The 24,668-nt window shown below is 52.8% G+C and overlaps 9 protein-coding genes across 9 annotated transcripts; 8 read left to right on the top strand and 1 right to left on the bottom strand.

Annotated features, from left to right (window-relative positions):
• Nucleotides 1-172: 172 nt before the first annotated feature.
• Nucleotides 173-2,422, top strand: J4E86_005916 (uncharacterized protein; the record flags this gene model as incomplete). Its single annotated transcript, XM_051446447.1, has 3 exons — nt 173-181; nt 244-409; nt 462-2,422. The coding sequence occupies 3 exons, from the start codon at nt 173-175 to the stop codon at nt 2,420-2,422; spliced, it is 2,136 nt and encodes a 711-aa protein (XP_051302022.1).
• Nucleotides 2,423-3,201: 779 nt separating this feature from the next.
• Nucleotides 3,202-3,987, top strand: J4E86_005915 (uncharacterized protein; the record flags this gene model as incomplete). Its single annotated transcript, XM_051446446.1, has 1 exon — nt 3,202-3,987. One exon carries the CDS (start codon nt 3,202-3,204, stop codon nt 3,985-3,987), a length of 786 nt encoding a protein of 261 aa, XP_051302021.1.
• An 837-nt stretch (nt 3,988-4,824) lies between these two features.
• Nucleotides 4,825-5,930, top strand: GLD1_2 (mitochondrial glycerol dehydrogenase Gld1; the record flags this gene model as incomplete). Its single annotated transcript, XM_051446445.1, has 3 exons — nt 4,825-4,871; nt 4,928-5,528; nt 5,586-5,930. The coding sequence occupies 3 exons, from the start codon at nt 4,825-4,827 to the stop codon at nt 5,928-5,930; spliced, it is 993 nt and encodes a 330-aa protein (XP_051302020.1).
• Nucleotides 5,931-7,255: 1,325 nt separating this feature from the next.
• J4E86_005913 (uncharacterized protein) lies at nt 7,256-8,149 on the top strand (the record flags this gene model as incomplete). The annotated part of the gene is made up of 1 exon (XM_051446444.1): nt 7,256-8,149. One exon carries the CDS (start codon nt 7,256-7,258, stop codon nt 8,147-8,149), a length of 894 nt encoding a protein of 297 aa, XP_051302019.1.
• A 965-nt stretch (nt 8,150-9,114) lies between these two features.
• J4E86_005912 (uncharacterized protein) lies at nt 9,115-10,334 on the bottom strand (the record flags this gene model as incomplete). Its single annotated transcript, XM_051446443.1, has 3 exons — nt 9,115-9,231; nt 9,282-10,162; nt 10,235-10,334. The coding sequence occupies 3 exons, from the start codon at nt 10,332-10,334 to the stop codon at nt 9,115-9,117; spliced, it is 1,098 nt and encodes a 365-aa protein (XP_051302018.1).
• A 1,075-nt stretch (nt 10,335-11,409) lies between these two features.
• J4E86_005911 (uncharacterized protein) lies at nt 11,410-13,067 on the top strand (the record flags this gene model as incomplete). Its single annotated transcript, XM_051446442.1, is given in 2 exon segments — nt 11,410-13,036; nt 13,054-13,067. 2 exon segments carry the CDS (start codon nt 11,410-11,412, stop codon nt 13,065-13,067), a joined length of 1,641 nt encoding a protein of 546 aa, XP_051302017.1.
• A 402-nt stretch (nt 13,068-13,469) lies between these two features.
• On the top strand, nt 13,470-14,197 carry J4E86_005910 (uncharacterized protein; the record flags this gene model as incomplete). Its single annotated transcript, XM_051446441.1, has 4 exons — nt 13,470-13,543; nt 13,596-13,688; nt 13,740-14,130; nt 14,165-14,197. 4 exons carry the CDS (start codon nt 13,470-13,472, stop codon nt 14,195-14,197), a joined length of 591 nt encoding a protein of 196 aa, XP_051302016.1.
• Nucleotides 14,198-16,914: 2,717 nt separating this feature from the next.
• J4E86_005909 (uncharacterized protein) lies at nt 16,915-17,781 on the top strand (the record flags this gene model as incomplete). Its single annotated transcript, XM_051446440.1, has 1 exon — nt 16,915-17,781. The coding sequence occupies one exon, from the start codon at nt 16,915-16,917 to the stop codon at nt 17,779-17,781; it is 867 nt and encodes a 288-aa protein (XP_051302015.1).
• Nucleotides 17,782-23,927: 6,146 nt separating this feature from the next.
• On the top strand, nt 23,928-24,263 carry J4E86_005908 (uncharacterized protein; the record flags this gene model as incomplete). The annotated part of the gene is made up of 1 exon (XM_051446439.1): nt 23,928-24,263. One exon carries the CDS (start codon nt 23,928-23,930, stop codon nt 24,261-24,263), a length of 336 nt encoding a protein of 111 aa, XP_051302014.1.
• Between the last annotated feature and the right edge of the window lie 405 nt (nt 24,264-24,668).

The following is a 24,668-nucleotide window of genomic DNA, read 5'->3' as shown; positions in this document are numbered from 1 at the left end:
AGGAGCAACGGCAGACCAGACAACTCGCCGCTGCCATCACTAAAGAGGAGGCTCTTCCACTACATTCTCTCTTACTCCGAAATTGTAATACCCCACCCCATCTCCGCCGCCCACCCCAGCCATCTGCATACCTCACCAGGACACGTTGCTCGACCCCTCCGCCTCCGACTCCATGGCTTCAGTATGTCTGGCAATTGCCGCTCCAGTCTGACAACATGTGACATCGATACTGACCTCATCCAGCAAGCTCCCAACCAGCCGCGCCCCTACCCAGGCAACTACCTCCCTAATGGCGGCGCTCCCGGTGGTCCCTCAGGCCCAGCGCCTGGAGCTGTCCCGCTGCTCCCCAACCAGGGCCGCGTGATTCAGCAGGGAAGCGTACGAGTGCTGTGCATTGCAGATGTCCGAGGTGAGGGCGATAACAATACCCGAGCATCAAATTCATCGCTAACATCGGTCAGGAAACCTGCAATCGCTAAACCAGCTCGCCGCCGACGCCCGCGCAAACTACATCATCCACACCGGCGACTTTGGCTTCTACGACGACCGCTCGCTCGATCGCATCGCCGAGAAGACTCTCAAGCACGTGGCACAATACTCACCGCTGTTGTCAGATGCAGTTAAGCGCTCCATTGCCACAGCCCCTCCGCAACCGCCTATCAAGGAGCGTTTCGCACGGGAGCACCTGCCACTCTCAGAACTGCCCCTCTTCCTCAACAAGACATACACCCTGAACGTGCCAGTATACACCGTGTGGGGTGCTTGCGAGGATGTTCAGGTCCTGGAGAAGCTGCGATCGGGCGAGTACAAGGTGGACAACCTGCACATCATCGATGAGGCGCATTCGCGGCTGCTCGATGTAGGCGGCGTCAAGCTGCGCCTGCTCGGTCTCGGTGGCGCTGTCGTCATGCACAAGCTCTTCGACAACGGCGAGGGCAGGACGACCATTGCAGGTGGACAGGGCACCATGTGGACTACCCTGCTACAGATGGGCGAACTGGTCGACACAGCCAACCGCGTATACGACCCGACCGAAACCCGCATATTCGTCACCCACGCATCTCCCGCTCGCGAAGGCCTGCTCAACCAGCTGTCCGTCACGCTCAAGGCCGACTTCTCCGTCTCCGCGGGTCTGCATTTCCGCTACGGTAGCTCCTACAACGAGTTCAGTGTCAACCCCACCCTCGACCATTACCGCGGAAAGCTCGCTGCATCCAAGGCCTCCTTCAACGATGTTTGGGACACAGTCAAGACTGAAGTCGAGCCCGCGGTCGCTGACAGCGAATCTCAACAACGCCTGCTGGCACTGGCACTTGACATAGTAAATAAGATGCCAACCGTAGCCAACGGCGGCAACCCATTCGGTGGCCCTGCTCCTGGTCCTCAGAGCGGCCAAATCGACGAGAGCGCTTTCAAGAACATGTGGAACTTCAACCTTGCGGATGCGGCTTACGGTTGGCTCGTACTGGACATTGACAATGGCAGAATCGGTACTGAGATGAGGGCCCAAGGTTTCAACTTCGCTCACCGAGGCGGAAAGGTTGCACCTGGCCAGACTCAGCCCGCAGCTGCAAACACCAGCACTGGTCCCCCAGCTGCCGTGAACCCCAGCCCCTCCGCCCAGCCATCGCCTGCCCCAGGTCGTTCAGCCGGACCACCAGCGAACGCTCCTCAGCAGCCCCGCCCTGCCGTTGCGACCCCACCGGTTCCTCAACAGCAGAAGCAGAATGCCGGCCAGGCTGCACGGACCGGACCCTCGCCCGCCCCTGCTGCTGCACCCAAGGAGTCCGTGAAGGCCGCTACACCCCAGCCTCCGGCCAACAACACAGCAGTAAATGCTGCTGAAAAGTCCATTCCAAGCGAGGTCAAGCCCAATGGCACCGGCGCACCGGAGAAGGCTACATCTCCCGCTCCCCGGGAACCCGTCGAGCGCAAGGAGAGCAAGGGTCTCTTTATCGCCGGTGTAAAGGATGAGGAAGAAGCCAAGGGTCTGCTCGCAGAGGAAGACAGGTCCAAGGTCGAGAAGATGGAGAAGATCAAGCACTTCTTCGTCGCCCACTTCGCCACCTCGCAGGACATGCACGGTGCGCTTCGTCGCGTTGCGGACGACGTCAGGAACGCTCGGGGCGGCCCAGATAACAAGACCGTCAAGGTGTACAACGAGCGCGGCCCTGGTCCCAACCAGCCTAGGTACGGAGCCGGCAGCTGGCAAGCCAGCACCCGTGGTGGCGTCTCAGGCGGCGGCTACCGAAGTGGAGGTGCCTCAGACAGCGAGGGTGGTCGCGGCGGTCGCGGAGGCCGTGGCGGTGCTTCTCGTGGTGGACGAGGTGGCGAGCGAGGCGCACGCGGAGGCCGCGGAGGAAGGGGATCATTCAGAGGTGGTGAAGGTGCTCCCGCAGCATCAACAGGAGGCGAGTCATAAACACTGCCTGACCGCACCTCCACATCCTCACCGACTCTGATACCCTTTCTTTCTTCTTCGGTTCCGTGCTAATGGCTGCCATAGCAAACATGACGCGGTCTGTTCCAGGCGAGTTCGTCTCTGGCGACATCCGCAACCATGTGCTCTAGCTTTTATCATGTTTTCTGGGAGCGATTTTCCATACCTTCTTCGTAGCGGGCGTGGGTTGTGCGGGTTTTCCTTTTCAAGTCCCTGTTTAGATGGGACCAGGATGGGTGGATCGGCGCTTTATGTGGTCCTTGGCTTCCATGTTTTGGATCGCTGGGGCAAGGCTTTCGATGAAGTATGGTATCTATGTACTGTAATCACAAAACATTAAGAAATATGCGTGAGCAATCGTTTTCGGTCTGTTCATGTTCTTGATGCATCACAAATAAGGAAAAACTTGAACACTCTGGAGCCTACCTTTATGTTGGGTAATCTATTTTGTATGTTTCTACGTTGGTGTAGGCTGCAGACCTGTTCAAACTTGTCCTGTATGAGGTGGCTGTGTCGTGTATCGTCTTTGGGCTGTACCTTGGTTGGGGCGTATTGTCTCGTCTAAACCCAGCGCGACTGCCACATCTTAACCAAGGTACTTTAATTCCTCAATTAATGCTGTGTATATTAAAAACACCAAGTCTTGCCCTCGCCTTTCATTTTCGTTCTTGAAATCTCACAGGATACTACCTAATAACCATTTTTCACTCTTCTATCATCACCGCTTTCATACCATCAAGATTATAAAGACCGCTTCAAACATGCCAAAATCCAACATCATGCAAGGCAAGCCAAATTCACAGCCAACACTTCCCGTAGACGAACCCGCATCAGTCTTCGATTCCTTCAATTCCCTTCCCGCAGAACTCCAAGCCCGCATCATCAAATACGCTTGGAACAATGCCATACACGCATCACCACGACATCTCCACGCCGACATCAAATTTCGCCGACCCAATTCCACAGCCTCCGTACTAGCAGCAAGCATTCCCTGCTCAGTACATTACCGAGTCCACGCCTCTGTCAATCGGGACATCACCTTGCACCTAACCAGCAAGTTCTTCTCCGCCGAGTGCAAATTTCTCGCCGCGCCGCATCACCTCCACCTCCCTGTTTCCAACTCAAAGGATGGAATCAAATCCGGCGCGACCAAACCCGTCCTCTTCGTGCCAGACACAGATACCTTACATATCAACATCAAAGGCGAAATAACTTACAAATACACCGTCCTCTCCGCTTTTGCTATCCTACCTAAGCACCTCAGGGAGATGGTCAAGCATATCGATATCGACTACACGGACGCACAGGATATGTTGGAGCTGTGCTTACAGCTAGGCCCGAAGGGTAGTCTTACGAGCTTGATCGCCGGGCTCGGAGCGCCGGAATTGGAGACTGTAACGATCTCGGTGTGTAGCTTAATCGTGGAAGGGAATCAAAGGGTGGGGTTTTTGACGATGCCTGGGAGGGAGGAGAAGGGGGTGGAGATGAGGGTTAAGGCAGTGGATGTACGGGAGGGGCTGACATTTTGGGAGAGGATTATGAGATGAATGGGGTGGTGACCACCTGATACAAGGGAGAAACTGAAAACCCTAGAGCCGACGTTGACGTTAGGTCCCCTACTTTGCACGTTTTCATGTTAATGTAGGCTATAGGGTGTTTAGTTTCTCTCTTTTGTAAGATAGTGTTGGATTGATGCTACGCCCACATTTAGGCATTCCATCAACGTACTCCTGCTCTTTACAGTACAGGTAACGATGCAAATGTCAAAGACGCACGAATTCACATGTCTGGAACGCCATGGAAAGGCGACGTGGCTGTAGAGTGGGTCGCTTATATAACCGTCTGATGCGCCGAGGTCAGTCCCATCCGCATGCCGCCATCGATGTCACCAAGCCAACCCCATCTTGCCATGCAGCCGCCATAGCTCTTCCGCATGATGCCCGCGCTTACACAAGACAATAGGCGATTTCGACCCGGTCCCTGAAGGCCGCCTACAAAAACTTCGCGTTTGCCACATTTCATCCACCAATGGCGACGCGACGTGTCCGCGGTAGATCGACGGCAGATACTCCTAAGCCTCTGCAACACCGTAGCGCCGATGGATGATGCTTGTTGAGACACGACTACCGCGACTTTGGCGAAGGCGAACCAATGCATGACGCAGAAGTCTGTAAGGTGGACCGTCGGACATTGTTGATGCGCGGAGGCGGCTGCCAAACATGGAGATGGTGCCGTCTGGGGCTCGGTGACGTCTCCGACCCCTCCATCCCACCTCCGACAACTTTTTCCCCAGACAACGCTTAAAGGTCCAGAACATCCGCATTCCAGCACTCACAAACTTTTTACTTTTTCTTCTTGATACCCCAAGTTCACCAATAGCAATCATGTCTCTCGGAAGGAAGGTTACTCTCAACACTGGCGCTGCCATTCCGTGAGTACCCAAACAAACACCCCGCAGACTTACGTAGCAATTGCTAACCTTTCCAGCCAACTTGGTTTCGGCACATGGCAAGCTGAGCCTGGTCAGGTCGGCGCTGCCGTCCTCGAGGCCCTCAAGGCTGGCTACCGCCACCTTGATCTCGCCAAGGTCTACGGCAACCAGAAGGAGATCGCCCAGGCCCTCAAGAAGGCTTTCGGCGGCGAGGTCCCTAACCTCAAGCGTGAGGACGTCTTCATCACATCCAAGCTGTGGAACTCGCAGCACCGCCCCAAGGACGTGCCCGGCGCTCTCGACGACTGCCTGGCTGAGCTTGGCCTCGACTACCTAGACCTTTACCTCGTTCACTTCCCCGTCGCTTTCGACGAGCGCGGCGATGTCCACAACAACCTCTTTCCTCTCGAGGGCGAGGACGTCAAGATGCTCGACGACGTCTCTATCGTCGACACATGGAAGGCCATGACACAGCTGCCCAAGGAGAAGGCGCGCGCTGTCGGTGTCTCCAACCACACCAAGGAGCACCTCCAGGCCATCATCGACGGCACCGGCGTCACTCCTGCTGCCAACCAGATCGAGCGCCACCCCCGTCTCCTCCAGCCAGAGCTCATCCAGTACTGCAAGGAGAAGAACATCCACATCACCGAGTACTCCGTAAGCCATCTCCCCTCCATCCCCCTAATCCAACACTTACTAACACCACCCCCCCAGGCCTTCGGCAACAACATGGTCGGCGAGCCCCTCCTCGTCCAGCACCCCACCATCAAGGAGATCGCCACCCGCATCAACGCCTCCCCCGCACAAGTCATCCTCGCCTGGGCCCAGGTCGGCGGCCACTCCGTCATCCCCAAGTCCGTCACCGCATCGCGCATCCAAGAGAACTTCAAGGAGGTTGATCTGTCGGAAGACGACTTCGCAAAGGTCGAGGAGATTGGCAAGAAGGAGCCGCGTCGCTTCAACATTCCTTACACGGCTAACAAGCCGAGGTGGCCGGTTAACATCTTTGGTGAGCCTGAGGAGAAGGATGCGCCGCATAAGGTTGTGATCAAGGTCTAGGTGATCCAGGGATCGTCTAGTCGTTGATGTAAAAATGTAAATGAATAATAGAACAATACCCTCAGTCATATCATACCTTGAGTTGTGAAGTCGATGGCTTGCGCATGCTTATTCGAAGAGCCTTCGTGTCGTGTTGGGCTTAATCTTTGCCATTGTATTTCGTTCTCATGTACAGCGCCAACTACAGCTCCTAACCTAGCATTTTACCTTTCTTGTTCTTTGTAAATCTCTAATAGGCAAGTCAGAGTCGTATCTTTCATACACACTTTACCACTGTGTCTTTTTTAGACACGAGTAAGCTGGTCATGCTAGATTTAGATACTTTATCATACCTACCCATGTTTCGAATCTATGGTCTTCACAGATCCGGTCTAACAGGGCTGGGTATGCATGATCATTTGTAGGGATTCGAGTACGACAAAAGCTAAAAGATGTAGATTTACTGGAAATCTGTGTCAGCGCAATGGATGCACGTCGATATGGCTTTCAGTATCAGCATCATGCCATGCCCAAACACCCGAAATCCCATTCACAGTCGATGCAATCGGATCATTACAAGACGAGCGCAAACAGGATACCTAGGTATGGTTATCGGGGAGCGAGCGCGATGACCCGAAAGTGCAGGGATGAGCACGCGGGTAGGCTAGACTAGGCGGCATGACGTAGTATTGGTCTCGAAACCAACGCGCTTCACTGCGCTGCATTTGCGCACTTCACGTCTGCACTGTATGTTACATCGTATTGAGCTTTCTAATTTCTCCATGGGATGTGTGATAGCATTCAGCACAAGACCTAGATCATGCCTTCCTCATTCTGGTGCTCTGGACCCTTGTCGAGCATTGTTGAGCCTATTACGACGCGACTAATCACTTTCTGGGCTCACATGTCTCGTTACCGTCCTTACAATTCCCAGTCACTTGCTCTTTCGTCGGTCTTTCCGTTTGCCTGCGTACCATGAGGACGAACACATCCTCGCGGGGCTTTATGGGCCCGATATGCTCTGCGTCATTCATCTATAATCACTTGCTCACCTACACCACTACACCTGCCGCGACAGCGATAGAACCACTTGTGGAAGCAAAACTGCAGCAGTCGATGACCCTTATCTACTCGCTAATCTGACACGCGAACGTCAGAAGAACTTTCAGGGTACTACTGCACCTCAACCCTACACACACGCACCATCTCGATTCTTAGCAGCACATTCACTTCGGCTTTTCGTCATCGCTTACATTTGTAGACAGACTTAGATTTTACAACACCAAAGACTTCCGCAGATACAATTTGGAGCCCCACAATCCCGCCCACACTGCGCAACCGTCGCGATGCCTCTGAACAATGGCGCCAAAGCGGCGAACGAGCACCTCATCTTCGTCAAGAACGTCCCCGGCTACATCGAGACAGACGAGTTGAAAAAAATGTACGAAAGCTACAATCCGACAAGCCTCAAGAACGTCTATCCAAATAGCAATGTCACCACAATCGTCGTCGGTTTCCGCACCAAAGCCGAAGCAGCGCGAGCTCAAGAGGAGACAGACCAGACGCGCATAGCAAACGTCATTCTCAAAGTGGAAATGTACAATCAGCGACAGTCGGTGAGATATCTGAGGGATCAAGGGCAAGCGAGTCGGCCGCTGGGAATGGCGGAGCAGGACGAACCAGGATACTTCGACGAGCCAGCGCAAGAAGACGCACCGGTCTTTACACCACCGCTGGAGCCATACGTTGCGAGAGATCCCGCGGCGGCGCCACAGGGTACCACGTGGGCCGATATCGCTGGCAATCGAACTGCTCCGATCAAGCACACGGGCAAGCTAGAAGGAACAGACAGCCCAGCGACCGTACCATCCACACCCAACTTCACACCTCGCATGCCAATAGCTGTCCCACAGAAGCTCCCGCCCGGCCAACCACAGCCAGGTAGCTCACCACCCCCAGCGGCCGTCTCACTAGGACACAGCACTCCCGAAGCCCTGACCATCCCGCCGGCCGTTACCGATATGAGCACCAACAGTGGCAGCGACACCACCGATGAGACCGAAGAGCGCGATCGGATGATTAGCGATATTGCGATCTGGCAAGCGACTGCACAATGGGCGACTGAGACCGGCGGATACCAATCGCCAGGTCAAGAAGTAGAGCCTCTCGATACTACAGCGCGGATTCGGCAACGACATTGTCGGGACTGCGTGTTTTGTCAGATGCGGAATCGCTCTTAGGAGGAGGGTAATGAGCATCAGGATGAGCGTCAAGAGACGGAAGGTGCTCTGGCGTCTTGCGATGCGGATACTTTGGAAGTGCTGGAGAGGGACTTGAAACTCGTATTGGGGGCGATCTGAGAAACCTTTTGGACTTTTGTTAGATCAGTCGCGATAGCTAGAGAATCAGAAGCTCGTATGATCTTGTTTTACTTTTCTGGAAATGTGTTTTTAGTAATGAGCGTGAGAACCAGATCCAGCGAAAAACATCAGAACTATTACGATGATCGGCCCGGATTAAGACCAGGCCACAGTCTGAGTCTAAGGCGCAGTCCATCCTTCGTTAGTGATGAGCGAGGGCGTGTCTCGGCGGGCTGTGCTAACGATCCTGCGGCGATAAGCAGATGAATTTATCGGCCAATGTGATCGAATGAAGAATGCATGTTGGGAGGACAAAGACGCGTCGCGCATCTGGCAGCGACGACGCGACAGATGCGCGGGTTAGCTTCATCAACGTCATCGTGGCTTTCGTTCGCGTTAGCGCATCTGCGCTGCGGCTTCTTGCCCGGTCCGCCATCCTCAAACCATCAACCTTCATCGCTTTCTCATCACATTCAGCACAGGCGCTCGTTCCTCTTTGTGTTAAGTTCTGAAAATTCGGAAGCCTGTGGAGGTTACTTGTCATGCTTCATATACAAAGTGTGATGCAACACATGGATACATTGACCACATTGGGTTTTCCTTCGTAAGCCCGTTAAGAGCTCTCATTACCGTGTTTTACGCTACTCCCATATTTCAATGCAAAAGCATGCGAAAAGAACCTGCTGACAAGGACTTGCAGCTATTCATGAGCTCGCGAAGAGCTTTGCGTGTCTGTACTCCACTCTACCCATATCGCAATCCCGGACAAAGCGGGAGAAATGTTTACCGTGATTATTCAACACCCCATATACCCCTTATCGCGAGGTCATCCTGCCTCGCTCGTCTTAAATCGATTCTCGTCGCACACCTACCATGCTCTTGTCCGATGGTACCCAGGCTGTCTTGTCGCTAGTGCAGTTGCAAGGACCGGGCTCACTGCAGCAGGCGTGTTGAGATTGGGTCTAAGATGGTTAGTAAGCTTGACAACGAAACTGGATTTCAGCAAACATACCGATGGGGGCCCATGCTCTAGCTCAAACTGTCCGGATCGTCGCTCCACAGCTGGGAGTGCCTCAGCAGGTGATGCATCGATTTCAGCTTGAAGCTCTTCTAGTGCAGCCTCAGTCTTCGCCTGAAAACGGCGCATGTACTCTCTCAAGAAAAAGAATGCCGAGCCCGGATACAGCTGGCCCCAGATGGTTGTATCTTGCGTAGCGCGGAAAGTCCTTATCTCTTCCATGTTGATGAGCGACACCCTGTCGCCTGCCTGCGAGTCCTGGCACTCTTGAACATGCACGACAGGAAGCCCATGGACGTTAGGGTTGTCCTTTCCATCCGGATACAGCACGCGCATTGTCTGGGCAAGCTGTCCTGGTGTCAATTTCGAATCGCCGTCGAAGCCGTGTCGGGTCATCCTCAAGCAATTGAGACTTGGTTCCTCTTCGTTCTTGAAGAGAACCATCCAGGGCGCGCCCTTCACACAATAAAGACCGTCGAAAGTTGGGAAATAGTCTGACCTGGCGACACTGGCATTAGGGTTCATCGTTTTGTCAGCAGTAACCTCCCAAATGATCGTGCCGGTGGTGATCTTCTTGAGTTTCTCCTCTGATATCTTCTCCCTTACCCATACGCATTCTTCCAGACGTGACATCAGTTCCATCAACTCTGTCATGTCGGGCCTGCCTTTATCTTCTTCGGACGAATCAGATAGGTTGGCAATGCGATGGCCTGTCATGCGGTCGAGCAAGGACGGTGAGACAGTTGGTGGTGCAGCCATCTTTCCAGCCGCCGATACAGTATCCGGTGCGATCGAAGATGCGCTGCTCTCCGGAGTAGCGACGCTAGATGTGTCGACTTTCTTGAACACAAAGACACGATTGCCCTTTGTTGACTCTGATATGATATTAGTCAAGACCCCTTGGCTCGCATAGTCGTACTACGACATTAAGTAATCGAGTTACTTACGGAGTGGGTCTTGTTCATCTACAACCTTGAGTACTTTGCGTTCACACTCGCGCGGCTCGTCCTCGTCATCAGCCTTCCTCTTCCTGCTTTGGCCCGCCATGTCGAGTCAACGCGCCGTGGTTATGAGGGTTGAGTATTGAATGTTGGTCACACTGTGTATGGGACGAACGACTTTGGTGGGGGCGGCAAAGGGGATTTGGAGACTGACGAATCCAAGGGTAGCGAGCTCGCAGGAGGCTAGTGGTCCGTCCGGGTGAGGTCAGGAGACGGGGACGGGGGTCTTCAGCGTGCAGTGGATGTTCAAGTTCCGCAATTCGCGCGGTGTGCGAGCGGTAGGTCTTCCGGGCGGTGGACCTTTTGAACGGGTGGTAGACAGAACACTCGGTGGGTAGTTGAGTGTAAGGGCGATTGGCGTGGAGAATAAGGTACTCCCTCCACCATTAGTCCTGGAATTCAGCGCGACTAGGGCCTGAAATGAATGCCTTGAGCACGACATCGGTCATAGCGCCCGCACATCACGTGGAGATGCTCAGATCGGTGAATACCTGACTCCTGAGAGTCTCTTTACCCTGCACTTGCGCAAGCGCTGCTGACCTCTCTAGTGTCATCAATTCGCATCTTTACTCGGGTATCTGCTGACTCCATATGAAACCACGAAGAAAGTACTACGCATAAGTCGGTGATGAACTTGACCGGTAGTCGTCCTGATTCGAACCATAACAGTAGCGAACCAAGGCTGGTTTGCAAAACGACTGCTAAAAGGCGAGGTCTTGCGTTTCTTGACTGACGAAGTCACAAAGCGAGTCTAGTACGCAACGAAACAAAGAGAACACTCCTTCCTAAAGATGAAAAAGATCATATTCGGTTTCGTGTCTTTGGAGAATGACTTGGGAGACAGATGAGCTCCACCGTAGAGCGAGATGGTCTAGTCTCAAGGGAATTATCCCCGGCTGTCGCAGCGGATAGGAAACGATGCACGAGGACAAAGACGTTAGTATGCTCTTTGATGGTTTTGACAAAGCTGCCGGAACCCTCGTGGTACCGTCTTTGTCTTCAGTCGAACGAAGTTTCAATGCATCAGCTCCACCCCAAGCTGGCTCATATCTGAATCAACTCGTGCATGTCATCCAGCGGCGCCCATAGAGACCCTAACTATTAGCACTGCCAGTGTACCAATGTCGCAGCATGACGGCGGCCAAGTGCCGGGAGACCAGTCGAATGATACCGAGAAGGAGGAGAATTCCTCGCATTCGCAGCCATCATCAGCAAGTCCAAAAGATCACGATGCAGGGTCAAAGGCGACGGGTGAACAGGCTGAAGACCATTTCAAACCTTGGCAGACGGTACACAAAGATGAAGACTTCAAGACAAGCTACACTGGCTCGGCTGCGTTCATTGCGGTTCCTGTAGACGGAAAGCCAGTCACGGCGCTATTGCTGTCTTCCAAACTCGGTCAAAGGATGTTAAATTGCGTAAAGCTTCAGCGCGCTCACGGAAAGCTCGAGGCCCGCTCAAAAGTCGATTTTGAACGTATCGATAAAAAGATCTCAGAACATCAACGAATCGTCTACTCCTCCGGTGCGGCACTAGCAAACGCTAAGATGGCAAAGCATACCTCTGAACAGGAGCACCAAGATGGGTCAGATACGAGAATCATAAGAATGAGGGAGAGATTATCGAAAACAGAAGAGGACATCTCACGGCTTCGGCGGGAGAAAGAAGCCATCAAAAGGAAAGAGGAAGAATTGAAAGAAGAGTGGTACAATTGGATGGAGGCTGTTTCTTTGGGTCATGACGACGCTTTCATCAAGGCAGGGATCTTGCCGGACTACGCCAAAGACCAGAGTGAAGATTTACCAGGTAGTAAATCTTCAGAAGCACAAAAACCCGAGGGCGCTGGTGCATCCATAGAGGTTGAAAAGTCGCACGAAAATCCAGCTAAAAAGACAAAAGGAGCGGAAGCCGAAGGTGTGCCAGCTACAACGCCCGCCATTGAGACTGTCGCAAGAATAGAAACACCGACTGGCAAAGAGCTTGTACCTTATGACAAAAGCAACGAACCCAGCGAGGCCCAATTACTGAAGGAGGCTAATATCAGAAGCAAACTCCACGCAGCAAGAAAAGCCTTCCGCGAAGCCGACAAAGCACACGACGGCCATCGAGCTTCTTACAACCTCGAACTTGCCAAATTCTGCGCACAAAACCCAACGAAACCCTATAGCGAACTAGCTCCAATTTTTCCCGGCTACTTCCTCAAACACGGACAAAAGCTGATAGGCGAATTGCGTGATGCAGAGGATGCGTATCTGGACGCAGAGAGACGCGCTCTCGATGCGAACATCTTCTTAATCCCGGACGAACTTATCGAAGCGGATGTTAACCCATACCTGGATCTTGACGAGCTGGACGTGAGGAATACTAATGGCGACAAACGACCTATTTACAGGTGGCGTCATGTCGAGGCGGGTATGCTCACTCCGCCGTCTATCCATACGATAGATACGTTCTACGATGCGAGCTCCAGTGACGATGAAGACAGTACTGAGATTGTTGTAAGCGCTCAGGACGTTGGGGTTCGGAGAATAGAAGACGCTCAACCGTCAGCACCATCCGCCAATATCAATGTCGACACCATCGTATCAACACCGGCGCAAGATGATCCCGAGCCTCGTTCCGAGGAGGATGATATCCCGGAGGGAATAGTCCAATTGATCAAGCCCGTTGCAAGTCAATATTCCGGCTCGTCTACCGAGTTAGCGTCTACAATAGATGGCGCAGCTTCCCCTGGGGTGGTGGAAAAGCGTAAGTTCTGGGGCCAGGTACAAGGACATGAGAGCTTTAGTGTTGTCGATATGCGAAACAAACGACAAAAGATTGATATTTGGCAAAGGGAATGCGCGCGGTGGAGGGCCAGTAATTTACATTTCGAATGAAATTTATTGTCTCTCCTACTTTATAGGATTTTTTGGCATGTTTGACACCCCGTGGCTTTTGAAAGCCTGTCTTGCCCATATAAGCTCATCTAAAGTGCGTGAAGGCCATGTGCTGTCGGGTGCAATGCTGTCAGTGAGAATGAGTGCACCGGATCCGGACACGCTTTGCCTTTCTGGGTTAGTGCAGGCCCATGATTGGTTCCCAACTCCCTCTCACAAACACGCAGGTACTTATTGCGACCTTGCCACCTCTGCTATCCGTCCGCTGAAGTCACAGCCAACGCCACGACGCTGATCCAGTCATGCCTCTGTCCGATTTCCAGATACCCGATACCGTTGAGGGCCTGCAAGCGGCTCTTAGCAACGTCGATGAAGAGTAAGCGACCCGACATCTAATAAATGGACAACTGACTGACGTTGACTACCAGCATACACACGACCGAAGACAGGGAACACGAACAAGCCCGCTTAGCGGATGATGACTTACGGTTGCTGGGCGCGAAACGTCTTGCCATACGCATGTAAGCTACACAAGATTGGGTAGGCATAATCATCCATACTGACAATTATAGACTCTTGTTGTCGAAGCGGGATCAGCAGTGTCGAGAAGTTATACAAGAGCTACCAAATGCGGTCTTGGAGAAACTACCACGTGAGCTCCGAGATATGATCTACACGGAGCTATGCCGCGGAAGTCAGGACGAGCAGGACGAGCCGTACGAGCCGTACGAGATTGTCGACAACAACTCCAAACATCCACACGACCCCTTGTATGAGTTTGCACCTATGGTCAAAGCATATGAGCCGCCATATTGGATGTTGGAACGTGAGGTCGGCCCTGAGTTCGCGCGCGAAGCTGTAGAAGTCTGGTATAAGAGCGCTCATCTCTCGGTCGATATAAAGCTCCTGCAGCCACTATTGCAAGACGACGATGGGGTCCTATATGACAGCTGGTCACCCTCGGTCCGCACATGCGATTTCCTTCGAAGGCTGGCAGTTGTCATTGGTCCCGCGTGGTTGTCTTTATTAACCGGACATAGTAGGCCATCTAGTCGAGCAGTACACATTCGAAAAATATGTCGGTCCCTCTATACCTTGCTGGAAGAACAAAGTGTTGCGCGGAAGGAGGGGTTCAAACTGCACATTGCCTTTCATTGGGATGTATCCGACAACTGGTCCGAGTACCTCAAGGCAATCTACCCGGTGGTCTATCGTCTGAAGGCCCAAGGCTTCCTGGTTTCAAGTACCCAAGCTTATGGAAATCGCACATTTGGACCATGCGCTCGACCAGGTTGTGAGTGCGACCAGTGGACAGCTGGAGGCCCTATTAGGTGGTACATTAGCGACATTGGTGATTGGTTCGACTGCTCGGAAGAGGAGTGTATGAAGAGGATAGAAGAACAGAAAGAAAGGCGTCGGGGATGAAACAGCGTCAATAAACGGAATCACGACCCGGAGAGTATGTTTTGAGCATCAAGCCAGTCGTAAAATGAGACGGCTGGTGCTCGGGCTTCCTTATCGTCACATGAACTGGGGTTCGTCCGCATCCAGACGCTTTGTTAGAACTGTAGGTACTAGTAAACACCTTGTTCTGCCGATCATTGTGACATCGTTGCAGCTGGCTCCAAAACTTGATGCGCGCGATGATACTTGTTGTGGGCAACAGCTGTTCCAGGCGCGTGTATCGTTAGCTGAACATGAGCGAATACGCGCGAGACGCTGAGCGCGTTATAGAAAGACAATCATTTTCAGCGAAGCGGGCGAAGGCACGGGAAGTGAAATTCCGTTCGTTGACGCGTCCAGGAGAGAGTTGGTCACGCCCGTTCAAGATCAGCATTACGGCCCTCTTATGCTGGCCAATCGCGCTGCCCATCCTCTCGCAACAGGGGTATCGGCCCCCGCAATTGCCGCCCTCATCTTCGCCACCCAAACATCAACACGGGCTTGATAAGGCCTGTCGCATCCCGCGAGTCCCTGCATAACATCCTTCCTGCGGCTATATCTTTTTGTTTTGCAAAGTAACAGCGAATAAACATGCCCAAGTTCTTTAAGCGCATCTTCAGCGATGCTTTGTTCCGGAAAGAGCCGGACGTCAGCGACATGCAGCGATCGCGGCGCGTGCTGGTGAGGAGCTCGGGGGGTATGCCAGAGGAACAGACGAACTGGAGAACATCGTTTTTCGATATTCAGGTTCAGGATGAGGAGCGTCGTGCGTTGAGGGATGGGGCAAGTGTAGCCGGTAGCGATATGCATGCCGCCGAACGACCTATTCTAGCACCGAGCCATGAACAAATACCAGTGCGCAAGCCGAGTCGCGCGCGAAGGAGACTGAGCAAGAAGCATCGAAGGCCTGCTTGAAGTGGTTTTGAAGGTATGTATGTTGTATGCGACGTCAAGTGCTCGATGCTGACACGACTCTTTAGAAGTTCATCGCGGCGTCGTTACGACCACATGCTGGCATGATGGAAGTACGACAATATGGAGCTAAAACGAGCCATGCGATCTTGCACGAGCTACATCTTCCAATGCGATATATTGTGCCATGATCAGAATGGCTACAATGGTAGCATCTCTGGTGCAGCCTGGCAGGCCAGCTACGCACGGTGGTGGGAGCAGACGGAAGAATTTCCACATCATAACATTCCAGATGGAATCCTCTACGATCATCAGTCCATCTAGCATACCAGATATCTACTCGCAACGACCGCTTCCTTAGGATAAGACGAAGGATCGATATAATCGGGGCTCGTCACGTGTTTTGCCCCTCACCGAGCCTTGGCTTTTCAGCTCTTCCAGGTTTACGGAATTGATATGAATTACTGAACATCAAACATTGTCTGACTTCCGCATCTTGCTCTATTTTCTTCGACACTCATCACTTTCGTTCGTTTTCTCGCCATCGACGCATCTGCAGCGCCAGCTGTTAAACATTTTCTTCTTGCGTTATTTGCGATTTGGCCAGCCCGATAGAGCCACGCATACGTTTCAATCACCTTTGGCCATTATCGTAAGAGATGATCTCCATCAGAAGCTGGTTCACCCGCTAATCCTTGCGCCAGCGAGGTTTGCCGCAACTGAACTCTGACTTCCAGCTGTTGAGGCTACCGAACGACCAGAAGATCGACACACACTGGGCTGCGTACTTGGAAGATTGAAGATATGCGGTTGTATGCGTTCCTCGTCTGCTTTCTCTGCATCTTGTTGCATGGCGAGGCGCTCCAACAGTCGTGCAAATGTGTGAGTTGAGATTACGCATCCACTGAGTACGGCTGATGCATATACCAGACACCTGGTGATGCTTGTTGGCCTACTATCAACGAATGGAGCGACCTCAACACGACACTTGACGGCGCACTTATCCGCAGCGTTCCACCGGGAGCAGTCTGTTACCCGCCAAGGCCAGAGTTCGATCGAGAAGCTTGTGACTACGTGACGTCGCAGTGGTTTAACTCGTCATATCACGCTGCGCATCCCGTCAGTATCGACTACCCTATATGGGCGAACGACTCTTGCAATCCAATCTTTCCCAACGGAACTAGCATCACCGGTAACCCACATGCTGAAGTGCAGGGATGTGATATCGGCAACTACCCTGCCTACGTAGTGAATGCCACCACTTCTTCTCAAGTCAGCATAGCTCTGGTTTGGGCAAGTGCAAGGAACATTCGCGTTGTCGTAAAGGCGACTGGACACTCATACCAAGGTCGCAGCACTGGACATGGCAGCCTAAGTATATGGACGCACCATATGCGCGGCATCGATTACGTCGCATCATTCAGTCCAGCGTCTTGCCCTTCCGAGAGTCCATTGACCGCTGTGCGTGTTTCAGCCGGCCACACGAACATTGAAGTACAAGAAGAAGTAGCTCAGCATGGAATGGCGATTGTAACAGGTGCCAACCCCAGCGTCGGGCTCATTGGGTGGCTAACAGGCGGTGGTCATGGACCGCTTTCGACAAGCTACGGGATGGGGGCCGACAACTTACTTGAAGCCACCATTGTCACACCAAATGGTGAAGTCGTCCTCGCCAACCCATGTCAGAACCAAGAATTGTTCTTCGCCATACGGGGCGGAGGTGGCGGCACATTCGGCATTATCACTGAAGTCGTTGTTCGCACTTTTCCAACCCCGAGAACTACTGCGCATACCTTCCAAGTCCGCTTCAAACACCCAGGCAGAAGCACTGGTTTCTATCAGTTCTTGGGCTTCCTGCACGCAGAGATGCAGCGGCTGAAAGAAGGCGGCATGCAAGGGTATTACCTGGTTGTGGGTCCGCCTATTGTTCCCACTCTATCATTCTCCTGGACATTCTTACTTTACAACGCTCCAAGCGGAGCGGTTGAGCTACTCATGGAACCTATTGAAGCATATCTGCAGGAGCGGAGGCAGGCTTTTGAATGGCAGTCGATATTATCGCACACGGATACGTACCTGGAGATGCACAAAGCCAATTTCACGAACGAGCAAGTCGCAAATGGTGGCTCGGCATATGGGTCGAGATTGCTCAGTGCTGAGAGTCTGGCGAACCCACACCTGACGGCGATCGTATTTTCGAAGATCGGCCCAACCGATGATGCCTTTGAGCCAAATGTAAAGGACCTCAGCTTTGGTTGACATCTGTATCTTGGCTAACATACCCATAGGGACCAGTAACTAACCCACTTCTCATCGGCCACATGATTGGTGCACCGAACGAGCCAGCTTACTACCCTCTTCAAAGCAGTCTCAACCCTGCATGGCGCAACACTCTCACGCACCTTATTGTCGCATCGCCGTTTGGTGACGCCGTATCTCAGGCCAGCATCGATCATGTATATTCAGATATCACACGCAGAAAGACCGAGGCACTGCGGCAACTCAGCCCCGACACTGGCGCATACTTCAATGAAGGTGATACCTATGAGCCGGAATGGCAGAAAGCGTTCTGGGGCGAAAGGTATTGGATGTTGAGGGGAGTGAAGAGGAGGGCCGATCCAAAGAACGTACTTTGGTGCCGCAGATGTGTTGGGAGTGAGGCGTTGGTGGAGACCAAGGATGGGCGGTTGTGTGAGGTGAATGCGGAGGGCCACGACGAGCTCTGAGGCAGACCAGCTGAAGCATTGGCTGCTTTAATGTATGCATATCTGAACTTATGATTAATCTGAATCTGTCCCTCATGTTGTTAATCGCTGATCCTGGGGTGTTTTCCTCAAAGTGTTGTCCAGTTGGCTTCATGGAAGACTATCTGGACGCCGGAGATGAAGTTATTTCCGGGCCGAGATAGAGCCGCAGGCCACTTAGTCATCGATGACATTGGAACATCAAACGCGCCCCCTGTCTCCTACGCGAACGTGGTCTACAACATCGCTCAAGCAACCGTACTGCCTACTGCCATTGCTACCGATGCAAGCCTATATGTCTTGCCTGAGCGGCTCCACACATCTTCACGAGTTTACCTTAGTTAGGCACGACCTTTGACCTCACAACGCGTCCACTCACCTCCCGAATCGACCTCCCATACTCGCTGCTCGATTGCCAGACACAACGTACACTGTCTGATCATGTGGTCTAGGTGATCATGAGGTTAGAAAACTAGGCATAATCGGCAAGCTATAAGCCGGGTGCATGGCGACTTTGGGAATCCCCTAGACTCGACGCGTCGCATAGAAAGCTTGCGCGACTGCTCCACGCGTACAATGTCAAGCTGGCAATTGGTCAGGGATATGCCTTGGTGTCTCTTTGAACAACACAGAGGCAAAGGGATCCAGGATAAGAAGCCAGCAGCACATCGCGAGCCGGTGGTTGGTCGGAGAACACCGCTTTGACGCGGAGCAAGACGGTGCCAAGACATACACACGCCCAATCTCCAACCTCTTCTGAAAAGATGGTACGTGGTTATCTTCACCGCTCGTTTACGTCCGGGTCTTCTCTTTGGAGAAACGTACGTACAGGCATATCAGGGAGATACCCTTCTAAAGACATGCTGGTCGATGAGTCAATGTCTGCGATTATGAGTCGTGGTAGACATGATCATTCAAGGTGCTTTGGATTGCAATGGAGCACTTTGCAATCAAGCATTGTATCCAGGTTGTCTGGGTCTGTTTCGCGGTGTATGACTTCCAGCAGGCATCGTTACATCAAGCTTAACCCATTGAGATTTGGTTGTTGAACACGGACTCCTCTGAGGCCTTACCCACAGACCGTCATCGTACATGAACACGCTTCTAGATTGACTCCACTCTGTTCTCCCAGCCTTCTTTCGGATCCTCGCCTCCAGTCTTTTCATCCTTTCAACGGCTATTCACGTGAAAGACCAGAACGCCCTCCGAGCTGGTTAGCAACTGAGGGTGTATTGCAAACCTAGAAAGCACTGCCTCTCTCATGCACAGGCCTTAGAATTCCCCCAAAGTGCTAATTACACATCACCATCATCCGACTTTTCCCGCCTTGCGGCCAACTAATAGGGCTAGCTGCACGTTACAGAAGCCCCGCGAGAGCCACTTTCTACTCGCACTCGGGTTTTCTGGATCTGATAATGTAGCGCCGTCGCTCATTGTCATGCCAGTGGCCGGTAATCGGGCTAGGTTATTTTCCTTCGCTCGCTTAGATGTTGAGCATGAAGCTAATGACGCACGCTGCTGCGCACGCAATTGACAAGTGCGGACTCTCTTCCGAACTAATGGCTCAACTACTTGCAGCATGATAGTGCTTGTTCATTTTCCTCTCCGCCGATGTTGTTGTTGTTTACGTCAAAGTGTTATGGGCGCGTAGGGAAACGACGTTTCGTCAAGCGCTGGGTCGGGATGACGGCCGCAACGGGGTTGTCGCACAAAGTGTGCTATCCCTCTGGTTCCATAGGCTCTACTGCTATTTCTTTGTTGTTCTCGTTTCCTTGTTCCCCACACTTACACTGGTGGGTTTGAGCTTACCGTGCATGTCATATCGGTCCTTTTGCTACGGTTTCGTCACCGCTCATTCGGTTGAAGGACGATGCGACCAACGCACCTTACACCCCGATCGTGTGGGCATATCCTTGTCATGGTAGTAACTCCTGCCAATTGGATCAATGCGGCGATTTTTGCCTTTGTTATAGGTGTAGCTTTGCGAGCATCATACTGCTTCAGCATTATGTCGCCGGCGGCCATTTATCTGATGCGGATAGGCCACTAATATGGAGTAAGGTGCGATGTCGTAGGTCACTTTCGCCCCACATGCCTAGCTTGTATGTCTCCAATTGCTGGTACCGAGTGTCATATTCAGTGCGTGCGACGTTCAGCCGCTTTTGGTCGACCATATCAGCAGTAACTGCCGCCATCTGAAACTGAGAAATGCATGGAGGCTCGCCTGAGCATACCCCTCTTTCTGCGTCATCAGCCAAAGGTAGGTTCTCGAATACTCGTCTGCGTATGCCTTGTTGCCGGCGCTTTCCTTGTGGAAGCCACGTGCACGGCATATAGCCTTTGGCAGCCCCAATCACTGCTTGTTGATGTTTTTCCGGATCAGCACATTGTTGTCCGGCCATATCAGCGACCCAACACGGTTACGATAGCCAGATTCATGCGTAACACCATCCTTCCGCATCCTTCGCATGAACAACACATCGTCGCTAAAGTTCTGCTTTCTTTGTCTCTTGTCAGTGTCTGCACGCCTTCATCGGTCTGACAGGCTGCTCGTATAGTGGCCAGCCAAAGGATGTCCACGGCATCAGCCAGACCATGAGCTTGTCCCCTGATCCCTCCTCCTTTGTGCATATGCGGCTAGAGGTTGGTTGCATGCAACAGTTTCCCGTGCTCGAGCGAAACCTGCCAGTGCCATGCACATGCTCTCTCGGTGGTCAAGCGAAGACAAGGCAGGGCTTTCAGCCTGAGGTCCCGCCACTTCGGCCTTTTCACGTTTTGCACGGGGTGGCCGCCATCTACTGCCACACTTGCTTCAGGTATCTGTCGTAGCTTATCCGTCATGTCATGCCTCACCCCGTCTCCGTCATCGAATACCTTGCTTTGACTAAGACGTGTGACCCGTGGAGTGATTTGTGATGTCCTCCCAGGCAATCTTTCGTCATCCAGTCTGCGCTGGTCTCGGCATACATGAACGTTCTCATCCGCCTTGACCAACCATATTCTTCTCACGCGGGGACATGTAACCTGGCTGGCCAGAACGACTTGACCCACCGTGAAGCGGCGCCCACCAATCCGCCTCCACACAGCTTAGCCTCGTCATGCACAAAGAGCGCCGGTGACCGCAGCTCCGGCCCACACAAGCACAGCACTCGCTCGTCTCGGGATCAAAATTGCGTGCGACTTGCCATCTAGTTCCATCGCTGCCCATGTACTCGCGGCGTACCCAGCATCGCCTTGCTCTCACATGACGAGAAGTATGCGCGGAGTGCCGCGTAGCAAATTCCAACGTCGAGCCTTGATGAGACTGAGGTTTGCGTACTCAAGGAGCGCAATTCTGGGCATTTTTGCATGCCAGGACCATAAGAGGCCAAGTCACAGCGTCAGAGAAACCCAAAAGAGGTGGAATCAGCAACGGGTCGATTGATTGCGCAACTATTTGCAAGGTTACTTATGGTCGCAGCAGTGGCCGCAGTTGTCATGTTAATTGTGATGGCTGGTGTGTGGTTCCGTGCACGACGCAAGTCCGTCGTTGGGCCGGATGACACCACAAGGACACCTCGCTTTCTGCATCACTCGATGTACGCTCACTTTGCTGCACTCATGCCATGGATGCCCGGAACACAGTTGAAGAAGATGGTTATGATTTTACAGTTCAATCTAACTGAGAGCAAGCAATTGGCTCGGTAATGTGGAATTGTTGCCTTGTTCGACGGCAAGGCAGACTGGTTGAGTCGACTTACGAAAGCACACTGCATCATGTTGCCACTGCATTGACTACACAATATAGCTCAAGCCTTGTTTGCCATCCTTTGGGCTCACCGGTAAAGACGGTTCTAGTGAAGAAAACCTTCCCATAGGCCCGGTGGAGGCATCCCTCGCTGAGTATGAGCGGAAAGGCAGGCGAGCCAACGCGGATGTGTTCGTAAAAGCTATGACAGATGGAGAGACAACGCCAGGGATACGGCTTCTCCTTTGCTCAACCATATACCGCTCGCCACGTCAGAGGATCTCCGATGGGGCATGCTTTGGCTGGTTCTAGTGTGTGTCCGGGGGCCCAGATGATTACCGTGATATGCGATGACGGCCTAGGTTCCGCATTAACTTCACGCCATCCTGTTATCTAGGATAGGAATGCCTGTCAGCGTGCAGGGCCTAGTCAGTCAACAACGGACCGGCCACGGGCAAAGTCAGCCGTTGAGTGGGGATATCGATCAGCTGAATGAAGGACCCAGTCCGTGCTATGCAACATGCATGCGGATGTTGCTAGCGTTCCATCCCAGTGGCGATGCTGGGTGACCAGGTGCGAAGGCGAAGACGCATGTCTGCAGCAGAACAAGATAAGGTGACTGGCCAACAGCGTTTCGAGTCCATAGTGGAAAGACCGGCATGTTGTGTGTCAGCCAAGCGGTAAAGGTGAGGATCTCTAGTGGACGCAAAAAACAGCCGAGCACCATCGGTGAAGCTCAGTGATGCTACACAGGTTGATTAGCGTGACCACAAACGGAAAATTTGGGGTCGAGCATGTAGCGTAGGAAATGAGAAATGCCCGAAGTACCGTGACCACATGGCGTACTAGTGCGTAAGGAGACAGCGATGCCCAACCGCAGGCGACGATACTGCTTATTCTCCAGGGCCTGGTCAGTGCATCTTGTAACGGTTGACCATAGCTCGAGGTGAAGGGAGTGGAACCTAGAGACTCTCAAGGTTGGCCCGTGTATTGCCTGGTGGCATTTCCGCTGAGGTACCAATAGCGGGAGCCATTGGCCAATCGCTTACTGGACCCAGGAAAATATTCTTGAACCGGACTGTAACTCGGCATACACCAAGCAGCACGTGATCGTATCTCGGTTCACGAATGCTCCATCTCATATGGCATGAGAGGCCCGGATTGCTCGACAAGGACACACCATAACGACCCCAAGCGCCAACTAAGGCGTCTTGACAAGGAACATGCGGGATTTTCGCATCTGGAACAAAGGGTTACGTGGTTGAGGAAGCCACGACACGTTGATCCCCTAGCAAATGTGATAACTGTCTGCAGCTGGAAACGCCGGCACGGCCTAGGGTATCATTTCAGCCCGTCTCCGCATTACTCTAGCGTCAGAGTAAGAGGGATCCGTGAATCGTAGCGATATCGTTGGATGGAACCGGGTGGGGTGCTACCACGTCGATGAAAGGATAGGCCACGGCATCAATTTATGGCCTGACAGCGAAGCGGGCTCGGGTTCGATGGATGGCCGGCGAGGCCGGCGAGAGGAGTTCGTTTCGAAGGATAAATAGCGGTACGCTGCTGCCAGAATATCAGTCTCTTCACACTCAGTCCAAAGATCTCTTCCAGTCATTGACCATAGACTCTGATCCTCAGCCATCTTTTGCAACACCGGGCTTGACCAACAACACCTCTCTTGGGTATAGACCATAGCCGTCTTTGCCAAAGCCCTCCTACCATCCAACCATTCTGTATGTGTCTTTGAGGCTCAAGGTTGAGGTGACCCCTGAGCTGACCCACTTCCAGGAACGCGATCACTGGCCCTATCAAAAAGGTCCAGTGTTTGAACCAGCAGTAACAGGTAGGTGTTCGAGTGCTGATATCCAAGCGGTTCGTGAACAAGACTAACGTGTTACCGAACATCAGACGTCCAAGCTCTTCCAGCCTGAAACATGTGCTTCTACGACCAACACAGGTTCGTCTGCGGCGACTGGAAGTGGGGCCACTTCCGACAGCACTGCGCCAAGGAGTACCGAATCGGCGAGACGTGTGGCATGAAGCTCATCATGCAGACAATTCCTACGGGAACATACTGCAAGCTCTGTGAGAAGATCAACACTAAGATGCGCCGCCGAGCCGCTGAGGTGGACCGCATCGGGCGCTGGCAGCGAGAGCCTCACAAGTTCGGTGCTTCGATCGAGAAGTCGATGGAGATGATTCGCAGTCTGGATGGAGAAATCAATGAGCTGTCTTGCGAGCGCAACCGTAGACTGCAAGCAGTCTACTGAGGTTACAGCGGTCATGGCGCGGGCGTCTGCGGTTTCGTTTCATGTATACCGCTTCGGTATTTTCTTTCAGTTTGAGGCCATTCATTTTTTGGGTCCAGAGGCGGAATGATGCACGCAGAGCTGGCATTGAGCGATGGCATACGGAACAGGGAAGGCCGGGCGTTACCTCTTACAGTCGCTTCTTTCTATTCCTGAGATTCTCAGTATTTAATGATGCAATGACCATTTCCAATTTGTATGATTGGTTGCGTCCTCGATTGTGGTGATTGTAGCCGCTGTGCTTGAAATGGGGGCTGAAGCTGTCCAATCCGTGACCGTCGCGTAGCCGCGAATAGAAGTGGAGAGCTGATGGTGCACGGCCCGGCGAGAGACAGTACGGCGCTTTCCCCTCAGTCAGGGAAGGCT

The sequence above is a fragment of the Alternaria arbusti genome, assembly GCF_024043155.1.
Source record: "Alternaria arbusti strain BMP 1465 chromosome Unknown scaffold_7, whole genome shotgun sequence".
NCBI classification, from domain to species: domain Eukaryota; kingdom Fungi; phylum Ascomycota; class Dothideomycetes; order Pleosporales; family Pleosporaceae; genus Alternaria; species Alternaria arbusti.
This window is presented reverse-complemented; position numbering and strand designations above follow the sequence as displayed.